Below are 21,749 nucleotides of genomic sequence, written 5' to 3'. Positions count from 1 at the left end.
CATTACTGCTTCACGGCAGAAATAGGCAGGGTGGTGATACCTACCCGTGCGGACTCACAACGGGTCTTACCACCAGTAAACAGACTACAAACAGCACACATTACTACTTCACGGCAAAATTAGGTAAGAGTGAATTGAGTGTGTCGTGATCTCTTTCAGCTGGTTCCGCAATGAACAAAACCCCCACTCTCAAGTGTAGTGATCTTTCGGCCATTTAACTTCGTGACTGGCCATAGAGCTCAAATAAGCATGAAGGCATTAAAAATAATACACAAATACAGTTATAATTATTTTAATACCACATAAAAACAATTGTAAACGAAATCTGAAGCATCATTTCAGTCTTTTAATATGTTCTCTGAAAGGGCTATTTTCGGTTTTGAAAATGTCACACGACATACGACTTTTCGATTCTGAATGTCTAAAATTTAATGATTCTTCTTCTTTATTTAAATATGACAAGGGACTTGCGACGCCATTTTTGCCAGTGTCGAGTTTTTTCAAAATCTTTACAGTATTTTAAATATAGTTTTTTAACTTTTAAAATTTATTCACTTCAAATAAAAAAAAATATAGAATATGACGTTCTTAAACTTAAAGCACTACATCATTAGGTTGAATTTTCGTTGTGTAGTTTTTAGTACGAAAAAAAAGTCAAAAATGGAGCCAAACATAAATCGCCAAGTGGTTACCGTCGCTTGAGCCATTGTCAATGCCACGAAGCTCGAACAGACCCTGAACTACAATCAGACGAGCTCACAGTCCGGCGAGTGTTAAGCAGTCACCGGAACTTATAGTCTCAGATTCCGTAGCCATCGTCTTTAAAAAAAAAAAAAAACTAACAACATTCAACTTTCTATATAAAGCTAAAAATGTTTCTCGTTCAGAATCAAAACGATCAAAGGCCATATTTGTTTATTGACTTTTTAATATCACAAACATAATTTTTTTTTAATCTTCATATACCAAGGAGTTCAGAGTCACGGGTCTTGTTCTTAAGATACTTGAATATTCTCCTGTAAGAAAAATAATTACATCAATAATGGCATGTTTAAAACCAAAAGTGGTAGGATCTCTTGTGAGTCCGCACGGGTAGGTACCACCGCCCTGCCTATTTCTACTGTGAAGCAGTAATGCGTTTCGGTTTGAAGGGTGGGGCAGCCGTTGTAACTATACTGAGACCTTAGAACTTATACCTCAAGGTGGGTGGCGCATTTACGTTGTAGATGTCTATGGGCTCCAGTAACCACTTAACATCAGGTTGGCTGTGAGCTCGCCCACCCATCTAAGCAATAAAAAAATAAAAAAGGGTATGTGGAAAAAATAATTTGTTCAGTTTAGTCTCTGCTCATCAGATCGTTCTCATGTCGCTCTAAGTTTTGACAAAATTTTTAGGACAGGCCGTCTGCTTGACCTCGACCCTCCTTAGGAATGCTTTTGTTGACCTTGGATCTAAGGCTTTTGTATCAGCTTTAGTCACACTTTGGTTCTCAAAATCACACAATGAGATTGTTAAGAGAGTTTTACCTATGACCGTGGAAGGCTTTAGAGGAAGAAGTTAGATCTAAGAAAAAATGTATGGATTGCGTGAAAGACGATATGTGTAAGTTTTTTTTATTGCCTTTGTAAGCAGACGAGCATACGGCCTACCTGATGGTAAGTGGTCACCGTCGCTTATGAACGTCAGCAATGCCAGGGGCAGAGCCAAGCCGTTACCTACCATAAGTAAAGCGGAGGGGAGTGAGCGAAGATATTGTTTATGATAGAGGAGTATGGAAGGAGAATTGAAAAATAGACCGCCTTCCACCATTTTTTACAACTTCGTGGGTAGTGTTCTTACGTGTAGCTTCTGTTTGCGCACGTTTAAGAACAACATAGGCTACCGTAGCCATATTAGGGCGCATGAGAGGCGCGGACATTAGCTTTTAAGTTATTGAACTGAAAATTTTGGTCGCCGTTGCCGAAACCGGCTTGGCACCATGATCATGGGAGGAGAAAACATGTAGCACAGACCACAAGTGACTGGACGAAGGGCAGGGGAATGATTGATAAGTATCGCTCACCAGATCGTCCTGGGCACGTGTCCCCAGTCGGGCGTGAGTCTGGCGACGACACGTGTCAGGTCGGGGCACGTGTCGGCCAGCACGGCGCGCACGTGCACGTCGGCGGCGCGCGGCCACGGCACCTCGCGCGCGTCCCCCACCACCAGCTCCATGCGGAGCGACACCTCCCACACCGAGCGGAGGGGCACGTTCGCCACCTGGATAATAAACATTTTAACTCAGATAAATGAACGAGCTCACAGCTCAAGACGAGGATCCTAATAGCTTTCATAGCTTGAAATGTTGTTACCGGTGGTAAGACGTCTTGTGAGTCGGCACGGGTAGGTACCATTACCTGCATTACCAAGCAGTAATGCGTTTCGGTTTGGAGGGCGGAGCAGCCGATGTAACTACACTGAGACCTTAGAACTTATCTCTTACTCTACTTATTATCTCAGGGTGGGTGGCGCATTTACATTGTATACGTCTATGGGCTCCAGTAACCACTTAACAATAGGTGGGCTGTGAGCTCATCCACCCATTTAAGCAATAAAAAAGTGTGTGTGTGCAAGTCACTCACGGTAGAAGTGAAACTTCAAGCCAATCGCGGCACACTTATTTTTTCGTTTCGTTTCATTTCGTTTCATCGAGTTTGAAATCACAACGATTCTAAAGAAATTTCACTTCAAAAAAAACCTCAGCATCTTCGTTCATCAGCAACTTTTACGCTATCGAGAACGCTAAAAAAAAACTCGCGCTGCGACTGCGCTACTCACCTTCAACGTGAGTCGTCCGTCTCTTGATAACAAACTAAATAGAAATAATTGTAAACTGTCTTTTATAGTATGAGGTAGCCGCCCTCTGTGAATTGATATTTTAACTTCACGTTTAATGTGTTCTATATCATTTTCGTTTCATCGAGTTTGAAATCACAACGATACTAAAGAAGTTTCACTTCACGTCAAAAAAGTCAGCATCTTCGTTTAATCAGCAACTTTTACGCTATCGAGTACGTTAAGTCTCACCTTCAACGTGAGTCGTCCGTCGTCGGCGAGCGCGTACGCCAGCCTCGCCCGCGCGTCCTGCATGGCGCGGCCCCACTTGAGCGCGACGCGGGCGACGCCGCAGCAGCGCCGCAACAACGCCGGCACCCCGCCCGCCGCGCCGCACCCGCGGTTCGTGAAGTACCGCATCGTCTCGGCCGCGAACCGGACGCACGTCGCCGCCACCGGATTCCTCTTGTCTGTGGAAGAGAAAACAAAAATCGAATATATAAAAAAAAAAGTTTGAAGTGTAACTTCTAATGCGACTTCACACAAAATTGCTTTTTGACGTGACAACGAGGCCAACGAACAACGAGCGACAAAGAGGCGCAATCGGCCTCCGCGTTCGGCAGCGTTCGACATCTGTCTCTCTCCTACTTGAGTGAGCGATGCATCCGCGTGGACAGCTGCTATACAATAATACATTTACATGTTTTCGTCAAGTATGAAGTTCAGTTGCTAACACGAACCCTAGCAAGAGCCGTGCTTCGAGCCGTGTTTCGAAGAATCTACCACAGGATCGGAAACGCGACCCACTGAGAAGATCCGGCAAGAAACTCAGTGGGCTGTGTCTGTGGGTTAATTCGCTCGTCGAGCCCTTCGTCGCAAGCGACGGGTTCGACTAGGACGGTGACCGGAATAATATGTATGTGTTAGCGATAATTATATTGCAGTGATGCTACGTCAGTCTCGGGATTGTCGGGCTGTCGATAGCACGTTAGGTTGTAATCCCAATATACGTTACGTCACTTAACTGAGCACGTGTCTTATTAATCCTTGCCCGATATAGAGACTCAACACGTTATTACGTACCGTGATGAATCACATCCACGGCGAGTGCTTCAACGGGAGTGTCAGCCCTCACCCTGGTCCGGGTCGAGTTGTGTACGGTGTGACGCAGCTTCACCGTGAGCCTCACCCGGGAGTACAGCAGGAGGAATGTCCACACGTCCGAACCGGACGTTTCCCATATGCACTCCGAAGCGTTGCTGAAATGAATAACAAATTATAAAATAATAAGCATTTATCGCGGGCTTAGAGAGCGGCGACCGAAACAAGAAATTCTGTAACGAAAATAAAACCTAACACTCCGCCTACCATGTAGCTCGCGTTCAACACATTCACACGTTGCGCTTGTGTAGTGTTTGTGAATAAGCGCGCGGCGTGACGTCGCACTGCATGCGCGTCATGAAAAGTCTGCCCATCTCTCTCTCCCGCGCGCTCTAGCATATGAGTGAGAAGGGGACAGTTAAAAGCAAAATAATAATGCTTTTGTTAATGTTTATAAATATAGCGTGGACTTATTTTATTAATATTTTAATATTAATAAAACGCTTTTTTACAATAAAATAATTTTTTCTTACACTATTTTTAATTTAAATTTATTTTCTATTGTTTAGTTGGATTTTCTATAAAAGCGTATTTTGTTAGTTTTTTTAAACTATTCTTTATTTTTCTTTTTTTAGTTGAATTTAAATTTTTTTAAACATTTTTTTTTCAATTATTTTTTTTAATATCGAATTGTCATCGGTCCTTAATAAGTAATACCAAATTTCGAGTTAATCCGACGTTTTGAAGGGGGTCAAAATCATGTTCAAAGATTCCGTTACAAACATATATACGTCTGAAGCTAATAAAAGCGTATTAAAAATTAGAAAAAAAGCGAATATTCTTCGTCGTCAGGTTTGAGCCTCGTGAGCCACTTGTTAAGACTACGCTGAAATGGTCTCTTAAGACCAACAACTTATTTCTATTCTATATTATTTATATATTATTATTTCATACATTTCTCAGAAATTGATAAAGGATTTTTATCAAAAAAAAAGTACCTTGTATAACTTTAACTTAAAAAAAAAAAGATAAATCGAATTTTCTTACCCGATGAAGGGCAGCATTTCAATCTTTGTCACAACGTTGTGACTGGACTCGCATTCCGCTACCAAATTCTTGCTGCTCGCGTCGCTCAAAAGCTCCGGGGACAAGTCGACCCTGAGGCAGCTACTCCTCGAGCTTCCGTCGAATGGCTCGCTGCTTTTACCACCATCATCACTGTTCACCATCGACTTGCAAGTCTTCGCCGAACTGCATACGGAATCTACGGAGAAACATTCCGAAGCATCGCCATTCAACTGTTTCCTTGGAGACGCCTTCTTGGCTTTACTCCTTTCGTGTGTTTTATTCTCAATTGGGGACACTTTTTGCAATTTCGTGGCACGTTTCGGAGTCACGTCCGGACTAGGTCTGCCCTTGTCACGTCCAATCGGACTGTATATACGTTTTTTCGGTTTAACTTTCCCGTCCGCCGTGACGACGGACTCAGTGTGACAAGTCTCTCCGCTGCTCTTATCCACTAAAGTCAGGGAGGAGCTGGCATTGAGCAAATCTTTGTTATCCTTCATAGCTATGACGGTGTTCGCTTCTGTTGTTTTCATTGCTGTCTTTATAGTGTCCGTAGATTGGTTCACCGATGGCCGGCTAGCGTTGGACACTGTTTCCTCGACTATCTTCGCGCAAGCGTCGCCGGAATGTTTCACCGTGTGAATCAATTTCTCAACGTTGTATTGTATGGATACGCGTTCGACTTCAAAATCCTTCTCGTGTAGCGAAATCTGCGCGGAATTCGTTCGTTCCGAGACGCATAAAGATACCTCAGATTTGATAGGATCGTATTTGTGGGCTTTCGTATCAGCAACGGGCATAAGTAGCACATTGTTCAGAGGATTGGCGTGGTCAAACAATAACACCTTTCCTGGAACCGTTTGGTCTTTGGCACGCTGCTTTTGTACAATCATTTCCTTTTCCGAGGGAACCGTCGTAAAACTTTTAATCGGATTCTTTAGTATCCGAGATATCGATTGGTTAGCAACTTCCGATACATCGATTATGGGTTTCGGTGAATTACAAATCGACATGGGCCCCGAATACAGCTCAGCATTAACGTCATTAACGTCAACTTGACTTGTTGTTGTTAGATTGACTTGTATCTGAGCGCTGCAGGTCGATTCCGAAGTTGCTGGGAGCTTATCTTTCGCTGCTATTGGTATCATATCAGCTGCGGGCTTAACTAAATCGTCCATGAGCTCTTTTATATCATCAGAAACGTCGTTCAAGTAGCCCGGTATGACTTTGACTTTAGCGTCTCTAGCTAGAGTCGTTTCGCCTAAAAGACTTTTCTTTAACGGCGACAACTGATCAAATTTCATATTAACTTCACTGAAAGTGTCGTCTTCTTCGAAGTTCAGCGTCTTCACGACCTCCCCGCTGACCCTGGTCGGCTTCTTTTCTGGCGATATTGTCGGCTCGTTTGTCGCATCTCTCGTCTCGTCGTCCAGATATTCGCTGTCGTCATCTATTTCATATCTGGATTGTTGCAGAGCGGCCTGTGCCATTGAGATGTTGCTCAGAAAATTCTCTCGGCTGAGAGCAATCGATTGCCGTTTAGGCAAAAGACTGAGGCGTCTCATTTCGTTTATTTCTATCTTCTCTTTGACCGCTTGTGCTGGTTTCGCTTCGCCCTCATCACACGTGTAATCAGACAATATGCGTATTAAATCGTTTGTATCGTCAGCTGTTCTAACGCTCTTTCGGTTGTCAGTTTTGTTTAAATCGGACGTAGCTTCAGTTAATTTTGTTTCAATATCGTTTTCGTCTTTGACCGGCAATCGTTTGCGTTCCATTGCGGGGCTGTGTTCATCGATCTGCCGCAGTTTCGCTTTAATTAAATCTTCTTCTATTGTTTCTGCCTTCTCGACATCGATGACTTGATTGTCTCTTGTTATGTAGAAGAGGCTACTAGTGGACATGTTTTCGAGTTCATTTTTCGTGGCAAGTTCCAAATTCGAGTCGACCGCTATGACTACTTCTTCCTCTTCATCGAATTTCGGATCGATCTTATGAGTGACGCGCACGGCGTCTGTTGACGATGCGGACATATCCAATAATTCGTGGAGTATCGACTTTTCAGATTTTCTAATCGATGTCCGCTTTAAAACTTTACTCTCCGATTCTAAAGTCGAATTTTTGTGAACAAGATCACAAGCCAGGTCGTCTTTCGGGACAAAAGATTCTTTATCATCAGAATATTTTATGTCAACACTTTGTCCCGCTACTCGATCGCTTCTAGCGTCGCCCTGTTCAATTTTATTCTGTAGCTCGTCACCAGCAGTTACGGCTTGGTAGAGGTTCACATCACGAACGATCGGAAGTATATCATCGAAATTTTCAAAATCTTTAATCGGTTTATCTGAGTCTTTATCCATATTATCTTTGTGCAGCGCGAGCATCATCGCTGGTATTGGCTTCGTAGCTTTAGCTTCATCTTTAGTTGATTCTGCAAGGCTATTAGAAAATTTCCTTATAGGCGCTTTTTCGTCTTGTTCTATTAGAATTTCACGTTTATCATCATTTTCAAATTCGTCATATGGCTCAAGCGGATTTTCACAATCGGCTAGTGCATCATTTTCCTTCATTCCTTCGCTATCAATTGCATTAAGTGCAACTCCTGTTTTCGAAATATTTTCAGTACAATTTTTGGAAGGTATATCTTGTATCAATATAATGTTATTCGGTATCGCTTGGGTAACTGATAAGTTTCGAGAGTCATCGTCGAAAACTATTGTCTTTCTCTTTGCGTGCACTATAGTTCCACGAGCCGCCTGAGTTATTGACATGTTAAACGAATCGTCAATAGTCTTTGCATCTTCGTAATCCAAACTTCTGTCATTATTTTCAACATCTTTACGTAGACAACCAACAGGAGAAGTATTTTCGTTAGGTTTTGAGCGATTTCGGTTCAATATTTCACTAACAATTGTACTGGGTACAACTTCTGTTATTGAAATATCTTCAGTGGATGCTGCTTTGTCGGGTTTTTCTTGTGTAATAATCAAGTTATTCGATATGGCTTGGGTCACGGACAAATTCCACGAATCATCAAACACTACCGTCCTCCTGTCCGGGTTAAATATTTTCCCTCGAGTCGCTTTCGTTATGGACATACTAAATGAATCATTGGTCACGATTTCGCCTCCATCTTCCGGCAATATCGTTTTACGTTTTCCCAAATCTTCATCTTGTTTCATTACGGTTTTACGCTTTTCACTGTTACCAAAATCATTACACGCACTTCCGAAATCATTTTCTTCAGAAACAATAAAACTTTTGTTCTTTCCGTCCTCATCAATGGTACTAGACACAATTCTATTTTTTGAAATATCTTCAGTGCATAGTTTGGCAGGTTTTTTTTCAATCACAATCGCATTGTTTCTTATAGCTTCAGTGGCTACTGAATTCTCAGTCCTGGCATCGCACATTGCTGTCTCCTCTGCAGTGAGTATTATGCCTGGTGCTGCTCTGGTTATTGACATATTAAAAGAGTCAGATGTAGGTCCTTCGAATATTATTGTTTTACGTTTTTCTGATATTGTTCGCTCTATAAGCGCAGTGGGTAATGCTTGGGTTACTGACATGTTCCCAATATCAGCATCAAAGTGGATAGTCTTCCTTTTTTCTTGATTGTTGTCCAAAGTCACAAGACTGGGCAGTTTTTGGGCGCTGGGCTCGTCACAATAAATAACTTCATCGTCAAAACGTCGTAAGATTGATTCCTTATCAATTTCATGAGCATATATTATGTTATCAGGTATGGCTTCAGTTACAGACATGTTCCCTGATTCATCATTACATAAAATAGATCTTTTTTCTATTTCACTGCTTTTTATAGCAAATGTGTCTTTGTCTTTAGTTCTGTTTAGATTAGAGATGATCTGTATGTCATCCGTGAAGTTAGGAAGAGCATCATTAACATTCAATAGTATTGATTTTCTTTGAGGCATTCCCTCCGTCGGCATGTTAGGTGGTTGAGTTTGTCTGTAGTCACACTCAGCTCTGTCTGATTGTAAAGTAAGCCTTTTTCCGTCAAATACTAAAACACCTTCACTTTCCTCGTTAACAGCTAAATTGGTTGATGCCTGTAGAGATTGTGGCACTACATAAGGATTTACAACTATATTCTCTTTGTCAACTAGCCAATCGTTATCTACTGTGATTTTCCTTTCACTTTCTATAGCTTTTTGAACTTTTGGCTTCTGCAAATTATCTCTAGTCGTCTCATTGGATTGAACTTTACCTACTGCACGTGTCGTATTTAAATCAATTTCAATATATTCCGAAACAGATCTGCTGTCAAATGGACCCTGACAGAGGGCATTCGACTGTACCCTCGCCAAATCTTTCTCGATTTCACTCAAATCATCATCCTCCCTCAACGGTTGGACCATAGAAAAATTAACGTCAATCCGACCGGACATTATTCCCATTGTGGGGACGCTAACCTCATCTTTGAACAGTTTGCTGTTGTGATCTGTGAAAGCGCTCAATTCGAAATTACTGACAGGAACTTTTAAATTTCTGTCGTCACTCGTACATTCCAGTGACGCAATTTGCTGCGTGAAGTTCCCGTTCAGTGACTGATCAACGAAGATTCCTGATGGATTATTTATGGCCCCCGTAAAGCCCACAGCTTCAACTTCCTCAAACTGCTGATCAAATATACGTTTGCCAATATGTCCGATAGACTGTCTAGGTGGATTCAATTCAAATTCGTTTCCAGATGATTCCAATGATTTGTTTTGTTGCTCATAAAAGTTCTCCCAGGTTGTGGTGGCTTCGTTCCTTACAAACTCACTGTAATCAAATATAATTTATTACTACATTTTTTTTAATAATTAATTTTGATCTTGCTTGACTGGATCACTTGTTACGGTTTGACCAGTAGAGAAATAGGCAGAACAATTTTAATGAATAGGCAGGAGAACATCTTTTGTGTAGGCATCATGTCTACAGATATGATCCTGCGTCTACTGCACATTAGGCAGACTGTGAGCTTATTCATACTTACTTAATGTTAATTGGTAGAAAGAATTTTCCATATCATTTTAATATGTCTATTTTTTTTAATCCCAAATTTTTCTACAGGAATTTCAAACACTATTGAGTTTACCTTGCAAACATTATCGGCATTGTATAGAATTCTATCAATGACCTAAAAATTAACACTACAGCAATAAAGCATTTTCTACAGTACTTACGCAACTCCGGTGCGACGCGAGAAACTGACACGTCTACTTTTAGTTGTATCAGTGGGAGTGGCTACGTTGAACTCGAGCTCAGAGAATGGAGTGCGAGGTGGACGCTGGCTCTTCAGGATGGAAGAACGTCGTTTCCTCCTGTAATTAAACAGGATTGATAGAGAATAATAATTTGTCAAAACAAACATTACTGGTGGTAGGACGTCTTTTGAATCGGCACGGGTAGGTACCACCACCCTGCTTATTTCTGCTGTGAAGCAGTAATGCATTTCGGTTTGAAGGGTGGGGCAGCCGTTATAACTGTACTGAGACCTTAGAACTTATATCTCAAAGTGGGTGGCGCATTTACATTGTAGATGTCTATGGGCTCCAGTAACTTAACACCAGGTGGGCTGTGAGCTCGTCCACCTATGTAAGCATAAAAAAAAGGAAAGAAATAGCATTTAAGAGTTTTACATTTAATGACAGGATCAAACAATGCACAAAATTGGCTGTTTTAACAGAGATAGAAATTTTTTGGGGATGTCAGGTGGCTGTTTTCCAATTCAAAAATCACAATCAGCTTAAATCTCTATTACTAGTGCATAATATAAGCATGTGGTTATATCAAAATTAGCTCTAAAGAACAATCTTCTTATTCCTGTATTATGGTGTAATTTTTAATTAGACTCTTGGGATATCATTGATTAAAACCATAATTTTTAATTAGACTCTTGGGATATCATTGATTAAAACCAATATAATTTATGTTCTTATTGTATCAAGTAGAAACACTACCTAGTCCGGCGTATAATTTGATAGAACGGAGACAGCCTCACAATGGTCACTCGTGAACAATAGCAACAATGCTTTATAAACATACAACACGATAACGCGACCTCACAAACCTAACTTGAGACATGAGGCCACAATCTCAATTGTATTGTAACTCACAGCACTCATCGCGGCAGAAATGGTCAAGATGACTGCAGAATTAACTAAATCTTGTAATTAAAAGAAAGGAAGTAAGCACGTCTCAGAAATTTTGATGATATAAAATTGTTTCTTTTTCTATTTATATTTAAATTGAAAAAATATTTTATTTAATTTATTATTTTATTAATTTATTATTAATATTTTACTTACGTTGCAGCCTCGTCGGAGGCACGACATTTCTGAGTCTCATCCATACTTAAAACCATAAATAAATTCAGAATAAAAAATTAAAAATCACTACTGCATTTAAATCATTTTTAAATGTTTCATTAAAATATCATGATGCACTGCACGGCACTGATTTACTGCACGACAAACAATATTTTGTTTCAAAATGTGAAACGGTCAAATACCTACACAACAAATTCAAATTATTTTTGTTTTTTTTTTATTTGAATCGTCCATCGTCTAAAGAAGCATAGTGCATACTGCCAAATAATTTGTGGCAAAAGGTTAAAAGCCTGTGTCAATTTTACGGAAAATGAAATGGAGATAATAATATAGATTCAAATAGAGATTGAATCAAATAAAAGCAATTAAACTGGATTACATTAGACACCACCCGTTGGATGTTCCATGAGATGAATTACGAAGCAAAAAAACAACAAAAAAATGTAAGTAGTTCGATGGACCTTTGGAAAGAACCCCAAAAGCCAGGTCCAATTAATTGTTTAATTTTCCAACACTATCATACTCATCGATAAAAGTGCCATTAAGCTAACATGAGAAGAAACATTGAATCTGTTAAATTAAACTAACAGAGGTCAACTGCTGTGCGCATATCACGAAAAGAATTCTAGATAGACTACAATAGAATAATAGTTTTGAATTCTAGTACAAGTCTCTCATGTAAAAAAAAGTCTTAGGTTGTGATCCTAAATTAATCATCCGATTGAAATGAAATTTAGCTCAGCTCTAGGGTGTCTGTCATAGTAGGTTCCATCAAGGTACAATAGGTAAGACGCGCATAGTATCGGAAATCAATGTTTTCACACAATCAGCGATAGTGTTGAGCGTGACTTGGTTTCACTAGTTTTATCATGTTTCCAGAAACTGCGCGCATTTACAACTGTACTCAATAGATGGCGTTGTTAGCTTTCTGAATGAATAGCACTATGATTTTATCACCTCCTTTGATATAAAATATATTTCCAAGCGTTTGTCCGTGTGAATAAACTCGCGGGTGCACCTGGTTCACGTAAAAAACAAATGAATTATCAAACTATTAACGATACTGCAGACATCGCCAAGAAGTGCAATAATTACCAAACTCTATTTTCACGTGTCTATGACTGTTTTGTCGATTCACAAGTTATAATACTTTTGCTCTTACATTGAAGCTCAATTTTGTTAAAGTTATTTCGTAATACACAAAATATTTAAAAAAAAGGTTCACATAAAACCAACACAGCGCCATCTATCGTCCGATAGTGCTGGTACATTTCCTAATAGCTAAAATGCCTTAATTTAAATTTCCATTAAGTAAATGGTAATATATGGCCAATAACAATTGTATAGGGGTTCCTGTCCGTCTAGACTACTTCAAAATGCTTATGTCCTCCATGTCATTGTAAATCCAGTATTAAATCAAATTCTTTAACCAGAGACATTAAAATACATACAAATTCGACACTGACAAAAACTTCATCGCAAGAGGTCGATTGCCGTACTTCTCAAATATATTAAGTGTATAATCTATGGCCGTACTAAAAAAAAGAACAATTGATATGACCGGAAGCCATGTATTGTAGTGTCGTATACCAAAGTGTTACGTTTACGGAACGCAACCTTTCCCCTAGAACTATGGAAGCTAAGGAAGACCGTCTTGTCTATGGGACAAGTCGAAAAAATGACCACCTGTAAACAGTAAGTTAATGTTGATGTTGGCAGACTCACTGAAATAGCGCTAGTGTAGCAAGTGGAAATGATATGACTATAGTAGTTTTAAACAGAGTGAAGTGTTTTGGATTGACGTGAAGTGTAATAGTTTATGGTGCTGTTTTTGAAATCCTTCCACTTGCCACTGTGGCGCCACCTTAATTAGCTCCATTTCATCGGACACTTTTTAATACACTGATCTAGTCCTCCTTACTTATACCCTTCATACATAAAACTAAAGACTTGACTCTTTTTTTAAGGCACAAGGATACGTTTTCAACGCCCATTTTTTTTTATTGCTTAGATGGGTGGACGAGCTTACATCACCCACCTGGTGTTAAGTGGTTACTGGACCCCATAGACATCTACAAGGTAAATGCGCCACCCACCACCAGATATAAGTTCTAAGGTCTCAAGCATGGTTACAACGCCTGCCTCACCCTTCAAACAGAAACGCATTACTGCTTCACGGCAGAAATATACAAGGTGGTAGTACCGTACCTCTCTACCCGCGCGGACTCACAAGATATCCTACCACCAGTAGTTACGCAAATTATAATTTTGCGGGTTTGATTTTGATACACGATGTTATTCCGCCACCGCGGAAGTCATTCATGAACATTTGTTGAGTACGTATTTCATTAGAAAAATTGGTACCCGCCTGAGATTCGAACACCCGTTGGGTGATACACCGGAGGTCTTATCCTTTAGGCCACGACGACTACCTACATTTGACTTGAAATAGCTGTAACTTACAGAATGCAGACAATACAAAGCGCGGTGACAGCCAGCAGTGCTGTGTATATCCAGCAAATGTAAATCCAGACGAGTACAGCATTATATTCCTCCACGCCCACGGGCCCAGACATTACATGGGTTACACTAAAATTTTCACTCCACTACATGTCCAATAATTAAATTTGAAAAAAAAAAAACGTTACATTACACTCAACAATTTTGATGGCATGATAAAATATTTTGACATTTGCTGTCAAAACAAGATAATTTTTTGATAGAAGATTTAATTGTCTGTGACTGAAAGATTTCTGGCTTATGAAGTTGTAACGGGCCTTCTTGGCAGGAACGCAAGCATCGTAGTTGTGTGAATTATTTTATTCTATTAATTATTGTTAATAATTGTTGCTTATTGACCATTTAGCATCTATGAAACTAAACACACCTGTGGGAAAATGAAACAAAACCACAGGACTTGACTTCTCGGATTCTTTCAAAAAGTCCACTGAAGTCATAAGATTAGTCGTAGTTAACCACCACAGCTTTTGTCTATAATCTTATCCCATCTTATCTCGTTAAACTGAATTATCGTCAGAATTGATTACAGTCTCAAAATAAATCTACTTCATCTCTAGCTATTTAAGGTACCAAAATCACGCTTTTGCAAGACCTGATGATGGGATTCTGGAGAAATCTACAAAAATCTATGATTGTCAAAGCCTATCTTAAAGTGATTTGGGTGTTTCAATGTTATAATAAATAACGTATTTATTTGGATAAGGATTGATATCATCTATATATTAATACGTGAAGCAAAAACTTTGTATCCCTTTTTACGAAAATTGCGCGGACGGAGGAGTATGAAATTTCCCACACTTACAGAGAATATAGAGAAGAAGTGCACAATGCTAATATTTTTTTAAAATAATGCATAAAAGATACATTAAATCAATAAAGAAAACATTACACACACTACATACCATGTATTTGACGCACACACGCATGCATACTATTTATTGTCAAACTTTTGTTCTTGGCGTCTGTTGTTAAATTGAGAATAGATTAAACATTGTTTGTCTTTGTTAATATTTTTATAGTGCAGTCTTGGCGAAATTTGTGATTATAGAAGTATAAAATACAATCATAATAGTGTACAAACTTACAATTCCAATTAATTATAGTCGAATTTCGACTACTGCGGGACTTTATAAAAACACCTTCACAAACAATGCTTTATTTTAGAACAAATTTCCGCAGCGCACGCAGTGGAAGCTCTCAAACGGGAAAAATACTCCCGATTTTGAAACATTCTATATTGGTGCGCCGCTTGCATTTGTCTTAGCGTGATGTTAAATAGCCTTCCTCGATAAATGAACTATCTGACACTGCAAGAACTTTTCAAATCGGACCATTCGTTCCGGAGATTAGCGCGTTCAAACAAACAAACTCTTCAGCTTTATAATATTAGAATAGATTAAGTAGTATTAACAATCCGATGTTTTTTACTGGTGGTAGGACCTCTTGTGAGTCCGCACGGGTAGGTACCATCACCCTGTCTATTTCTACCGTGAAGCAGTAATGCGTTTCGGTTTGAAGGGTGGGGCAGCCGTTGTAACTATACTGAGACCTTAGAGCTTAAATCTCAAGGTGTGTGGCGCATTTCCGTTGTAGATGTCTATGGGTTCCAGTAACCACTTAACACCAGGTGGGCTGTGAGCTCGTCCACACATCTAGGCAATAAAGAAATAATAAAAAAATGTTTTTAATTGAACTTCAATTAAACTTACCCACACAAATTGCTGTAGTAGTAAGTAGTAGTATAGTAAGCTGAAGTGGCAATGGGCTGGTCACATATGTCGCAGAACCGATAACCGTTGGGGTAGACGTGTTCTAGAGTGGAGACCGCGAACCGGCAAACATAGTGTAGGACGCCCTCCTTCTAGATGGAGCGACGACCTGCGCAAGGCAGCTGGCAGTAACTGGATGCGTAGAACCGAAGATCGGGTTCAGTGGTGAGCTTTGGGGGAGGCCTATGTCCAGCAGTGGACAGCTGCAGGCTGATGATGATAATGATGACTCAAATTGCTTAAGATTTTTTTTGTTATAATATTTTATACAATTTTAAACTTTAAATGCCTCTCCTGTTAGGTTTTAAAAATGTCGCCTAAACCATATAGCCTTTTACCCCGTGACATATAGCTAATAATCAGCTTGTCCTACTATTGAAAGACATAGATATATGACTTAATATTAGATGTATTTTATCTAATTCAGAATTAATTTCGTTAATAAAATAAGAGATTAAGGTTAATATTATTTCATTTATTACTACGGTGGATTTTAAAAAACTAAAAACGTAATTTCCATTCGTACGTACGTTTATTTTTGCGTAAAAAATCATGTTGTAGGTTTATAATTTTTTTGTTTCCGTTGCCTATAGTTTCTTTTTTGTTGTTGCCAGCTTTCCTCTAACTTCAATTCCGTCACCGCGAGCGCATTTCCAAGTTACGTCGGCTTTAATGATCTCATAACATTTATCCTTTTATCGACGTTAACTTCTATTATTTACATTAGCTTCAAACGAATTTGAATGCGTACAGAAAAAAAAACACATTTCGATATTGATTTTATTCGTAATCCATGTGACGGCAACTCGTACAGAGAGAAATTCCACTATCAAGGGAAACTGTTACAGAACGGCAACACTTTCTGCAAAAAAAAGAGACCAGAATAATATAATATAAAATGTACCTATAAAAAGGTACCTAAAATATGTCGTATGACGGCAACTTTGAAATTGTATGGTTTTTTTGTTTATTGCTTAAATTGGTGGACGAGCTCACAACCCAACTGGTGTTAAGTGGTTACTGGAGCCCATAGATATCTACAATGTAAATGCCACCTTGAGATATAAGTTCTAAGGGTCTCAGTATAGTTACATCGGCTGCCCCACCCTTCAAACCGAAACGCATTACTGATTCACGGCAGAAACAGGCAGGGTGGTGGTACCTACCTGCGCGGACTCACAAGAGGTCCTACCACCAGTAATTACGAAAATATAATTTTGCAGGTTTTATTTTTATTACACGACGTTATTCCTTCATCGTGGAAGTCGATTATGAATATTTGTCAAGTACGTATTTCGTTAGAATAATTATTAGTACCCGCCTGGGATTCAAACACTGGTGCATCGCTCAACACGAATGAACCGGACGTCTTATCTCTTAGGCCACGATGGCATCATGGTCTGTTCGACTATATTGTGGTAATAAGGCCGCTTATTAGTAATACGTTCGTTAACGTACGTCAATTAACAGCCGGAGTCCCGCAAGGCTCCGCCCTCTCCTAGGTACTATTCTGTTTGTATATCAACGATATACCCCGGTCTCCGGAGACCCATCAAGCGCTCTTCGCCGATGACACGGCTATTTACTACTCGTGTAGGAAGTAGTCGTCATTGCATCGGCGACTCCAGACCGCACCGTTGAGACAGTGGTTCCGGAAGTGGTGCATCGAAATCAACCCCACGAAAAGCACAGCGGTGCTCTTCAAAAGGGGTCGCCCTCCGAATACCACATTGAGCATCCCACTCCCGAATAGGCGCGTACACACCTTCCACTATTCGCCCCATCACTATATTCGACCAACTTATAGCATAGGCCACGAATGTCAAATACTCACACATCACATTAAGTCGGTACGATACGGGGCTGCGTTCTTACTAGGACGCCTCTATCCGATGATTTGAAATAAGGTGACACTCTACAAAACTTGCATACCGGACGTATGCAAGTGTAATGTTCGTTCACGCGGCCCGCACTAACTTGAAACCCCTCCAAATCATACAGTCCCGTTTTTGTAGGATAGCCGCCGGAGCCCCGTGGTGCGTCAGAAACGTGAACCTCCACGACGACATAGACTTAGAGTCCATCAGTAAGTATCTACAATCGGCATCAGTGCGCCATTTCGAAAAAGCGGCACAACACGAGAACTCTCTCACCGTGGCCGCCCATTACTACAGTCCCGATCCTGCGGACCGAATGGTAAACAGTCGCCGCGCCCAAAGCACGTTATTTCGGATTCTCCCGATACAGAAACGGTGCTTTTAGGTACCTCAAGCACCGGTCATCGTTCTCGTCGAACCTGTCACTCGCAACGAGTAAATTAACACAGCCCATTGAGTTTCTCGCCGGATTTTCTCAGTGGGTCGCGTTTCTGATCCACTGGTAGATTCTGCGAAGCACTGCTCCTGTTAGGGTTAGTGTTAGCAACAACGTCAGGCTCCAGGTCCAGCCCCGTGAGCTCACCTACTCGCCCGGTGACGCTGATATAGTCTCTCAAGACCATCAGCTTAGGTAGGGAAAAAAAACATGGTTAAACACAAATAGGTTTGGTTGTCTTCCAGCGTAACGAACGTATTAAAAATATATAGCCAACGCGTCGGGAGACTTCAAGAGTATAAATCTTTATATGTATTACATAGGCGGCACTGAAAATTTCGGGAATTAACGAAGTGACACAACATTACTATTTAAAAATGTATTTATTGCTTTTCGAAGTATTCTCCGCGAAATTTGACACATTTTTTCATACGATGGAACCAATCATTGAAGCAACCATTCCATTCGGAAGTTGGGGTCTCTAAAATGGCCGTTTTGTAGGCGTCCACAGCTTCTTCAGGTGATGAAAATCTCTGTCCACGCAATTTATTCTTTATTTTAGGGAAAGTATAGAAATCATTAGGGCTTAGGTCGGGGCTGTACGGCGGATGGTCTAATAATTCTATGTTTTCTTGCTCTAAAAACTCTTTTGTTCTGTGCGCGGTGTGAGAACTCGCATTGTCGTGATGGAGGATGATGCGGCGGTTGCAGTTCTCTTTACGGAGTTCAGAAACGACCTGTGGCAAACAAATGCTAGCATACCAATCTGCATTAACCGTTCTTTGTCCCTCAAAAGGAATAGTCGTAACATGGCCGGTTTTGGAGACAAACGTGGCCACCATTTTTTTTGCAACACTCCGTGAACGAACAATTTTTGTTGGCTTTAACTAATTTTCGAACACCCCAACTCGTGACTCTTTTTTTGTTTCGGGTTCGTACGCGTATATCCAGGATTCGTCACCTGATACAATGTTGTATACAGCATTTGAGGATCCTGCGTGGAATCTTTTGAGAGTTCTGACGCACCAAGTAACGCGAGCCGCTTTTTGCTCTTCACAGAGCGAATGCGGTATCCATCGAGAAAACAAATTTTTTACACCTAATTGATCATGCAAGATTATTTGCATTTGACTCATGCCAATGTCTAAAGTTGCCTGAATTTCGCGGTATGTCACATATCGATCTTCCTCAATCAGCTTACGCACAGCATCAACGTTTTCTTGGGTGACTGCAGTTTTTGGACGACCTTGACGGGGATCATCACTGAGCTTGACACGTCCACGTTGAAACTCAGCACACCAGCGATATATTGTGGTTTTGGATGGGGCTTCATCACCAAATGCAGAAATCATCCGGTCAACACACTGTTTTTGTGTTAAACCACTTCGAAAGTCATAATAAATCATCGCTCTTGAATTTTCTCGAGTCAATTCCATTTTCTCAACGACTAAACAAGTTTGACAAAACCTCGTGACAAGACCGAGAATCTTTTTTTAAATAAATAAATGGTATTCGATTTTTAAAAGCAAGGAGTTTTCAATTAAAAAGATTTTAATATGACAGGAACAGTGGAAATATGACGGGAACAGTGGAATTCCCGATACTTTTAGTGCAGCCCACGTATATTAAAATTTCGGTCTCAATACGAACCTTTTTTTTGTCCGTCTCCGTGTAGCCTTGCGTTGTTTCCTTTTATTATCTTTTCGTTTTGATATTTTCTTTTCTTTCCTATGATTACTTTCGCGTTTTTCGATATGTATTTTACGTTCCTTTTCTAATTGTCTTTTCTTTCTAGCTCTATAAACTTCGCATGAATCTTTGGGAACTACCTTCCAAAATGCTTTAGACGACGTACGTTGGGATCTCTAAAATATTATTTAATTAACAGCTGAAATTGATAAAACCGTAACAGGTCTGGATGTCTAAGCATTAATGATGAATCGAATTTACGGCTTCTGTTTGCTTAGTGCGAAATTTTTAACGGTCTCGATAGCGTAAACGTTAACTCAAATTTGTATGGAGTTGGAATGTTTGCTTACGTTTGCCGCTAGGGGTGCTGTTCCAACTGTATTTAAATTCGAGTTAACTTTTACCCTATCGAGAACGTTAAAAAACTCGCACTAAGAACACAGTGCATGCAATAATCAACATACCAAAATAAAATAAAACTATCAAAATTTTTGATCAAGGGTCCAAGCCATGCAGTCGACTCTAGTCTGTTGCTTAATATGCCCTTTGCCTTTATATTTCTTATGGAGGGTAGAGGTAAGCAGAATCAACTGTGTGAATCAACGGTACTTTATATTATGAAAAGTGTCCGTGGAAATGTATTAAATTAGGATGGCGTCACATTAGCATTAGGGTAAATTTAAAGGAAGCGGCAAATATAAAGTAGGTTTGACAGATACTTTTTCATAAAATAAAATGTTAATAAATCAATAATCGTACCAATCACAGTTTGCGAAATAAAATCACTTTAGGTGCAAGTTTTCTTGTAATCATTCTTTAAGGTTATATTTACTGCATTATTTTGAACAATGTAAGTTGTTGAAATTTTCAATAATTAACTACTTTACTCGAAATGAGATTCAGCTTTTTAACTCGGCATACTTCAATTCAATTTTGGATTAAGAATTAACCGCAGTAAGACCAAGGTGATGGTTGTCGATCGCGCTATGAATAACTCGCCGTACGTGACTTAAATAGCGGGTTGCGACGTGGTCCAGTCCTACATACACCTTGGGGCGTTAATCTCAAATAATGGCGGATGCATGGACGAAATCAGAAGGTGCATGGTTGTCACGAGGCCGGCGATGGACGGGCTGAGGAAAGTCTGAAGAAATAGAAACATAACCAAAACCACAAAGATCAGGCTCGTTAGAACACTAATATTCTCTATATTTCTATACGCTGCTGAGACGTGGACCGTGCGAGACGTGGAAAGGAAGAAAATAGACGCTCTGGAAATGTGGTGCTGGAGAAGAATGCTTGGAGTTTCATGGACCGACTTTCGTACAAATGTCTCGATACTTCAGGAACTCGGCATCAAGCAGCGTACAGTCTCGAATGGTGAATTTCTTCGGACACCTATCGCGACGAGGTGGCCGGTCCATAGAACGCCTCGTTGTACAGGGAAGCGTTGATGGTACAAGACCGCGCGGGAGGCCACCAATCCGGTGGACCGACCAAATTAAAACTGCAGTGGGAGGTCCCCTAAATGAGTGCAGTAGAATGGCCTCGAGCTGTGTTTTTAATTTAATATTCCTTGAATTTGGTACTCACATGAAGACGTACAGCTTCATTTAGATCGTCAAAGTTTAACGCCCTCTGTATATGAATACTACCTTGTGACCGTATTTTTCTATATTTGGTTGTAAATTCATGTTTCAAAGGTAGCATTTATTACTGTCATATAGTTCAATCTTACAACGATGTAATTTTAATGTAAATACCTTTTTTTATGGTGTAATTGTTTTGATTTAAAATGTCTAATGTCAAAAAAAGATTTTCAATCAATCAAATTATTGGAATTTTTACTATTTCCACTCGATAAGAGATGTCGCTAGTAAACATATTTTTTGCAAACATAAATTTACACTGTGTAGAACATTAGTTATATACAAGCTATCTATCTAATTATATTAATGAAACTAAATGTTATTTAAGCGGTATGTAATTGTGTCTTGATAAAATTTTAGGCAAAATTTTAATTTTTTTTAAATACGCAGCTACGTAGAACGAAAAAATATCTATGACAGTCATATGACTCTCGATGACAGCACTACCAACATTACCAACGGAATCCACCATCTTGGGGCAGCTGATATT

The 21,749-nt window shown here is 39.9% G+C and overlaps 2 protein-coding genes across 2 annotated transcripts; both read right to left on the bottom strand.

Annotated features, from left to right (window-relative positions):
* Window positions 1-276: 276 nt before the first annotated feature.
* On the bottom strand, window positions 277-11,518 carry LOC114241687 (uncharacterized). Its single transcript, XM_028172605.2, has 7 exons — window positions 11,299-11,518; window positions 10,174-10,311; window positions 4,964-9,769; window positions 3,899-4,074; window positions 3,068-3,285; window positions 2,064-2,260; window positions 277-1,016 (listed from the first exon to the last, which is right to left on the bottom strand). Exons 1-7 carry the CDS (start codon window positions 11,352-11,354, stop codon window positions 959-961), a joined length of 5,649 nt encoding a protein of 1,882 aa, XP_028028406.2. The 5' UTR covers window positions 11,355-11,518; the 3' UTR covers window positions 277-958.
* Window positions 11,519-16,170: 4,652 nt separating this feature from the next.
* LOC114241595 (uncharacterized) lies at window positions 16,171-21,571 on the bottom strand. Its single transcript, XM_028172456.2, has 3 exons — window positions 21,204-21,571; window positions 19,572-19,786; window positions 16,171-16,470 (listed from the first exon to the last, which is right to left on the bottom strand). Exons 1-3 carry the CDS (start codon window positions 21,318-21,320, stop codon window positions 16,389-16,391), a joined length of 414 nt encoding a protein of 137 aa, XP_028028257.2. The 5' UTR covers window positions 21,321-21,571; the 3' UTR covers window positions 16,171-16,388.
* Between the last annotated feature and the right edge of the window lie 178 nt (window positions 21,572-21,749).

This window comes from Bombyx mandarina, chromosome 24 (genome assembly GCF_030267445.1).
Source record: "Bombyx mandarina strain Sakado chromosome 24, ASM3026744v2".
NCBI lineage: Eukaryota > Metazoa > Arthropoda > Insecta > Lepidoptera > Bombycidae > Bombyx > Bombyx mandarina.
The sequence above is the reverse complement of the archived record's forward strand: the minus strand, read 5'-3'. Positions and strand labels throughout refer to the sequence as shown.

Bases quoted from the DNA above. Each gene is read 5' to 3' on its own strand.
- LOC114241687 (XM_028172605.2), bottom strand. From the start codon at position 11,354: ATGGTTTTAAGTATGGATGAGACTCAGAAATGTCGTGCCTCCGACGAG. The intron at 4,075-4,963 runs GTAAGAAAATTC...TATTCATTTCAG, and splicing joins GAAATGCTGCCCTTCATCGG to CAACGCTTCGGAGTGCATAT. The intron at 2,261-3,067 runs GTGAGACTTAAC...TTTATTATCCAG, and splicing joins ACGGACGACTCACGTTGAAG to GTGGCGAACGTGCCCCTCCG.
- LOC114241595 (XM_028172456.2), bottom strand. From the start codon at position 21,320: ATGCTACCTTTGAAACATGAATTTACAACCAAATATAGAAAAATACGG. The intron at 19,787-21,203 runs GTGAGTACCAAA...ATAATATTTTAG, and splicing joins ATGAAGCTGTACGTCTTCAT to AGATCCCAACGTACGTCGTC. The intron at 16,471-19,571 runs GTTCGTATTGAG...TTTTTTTTGCAG, and splicing joins CGGAGACGGACAAAAAAAAG to AAAGTGTTGCCGTTCTGTAA.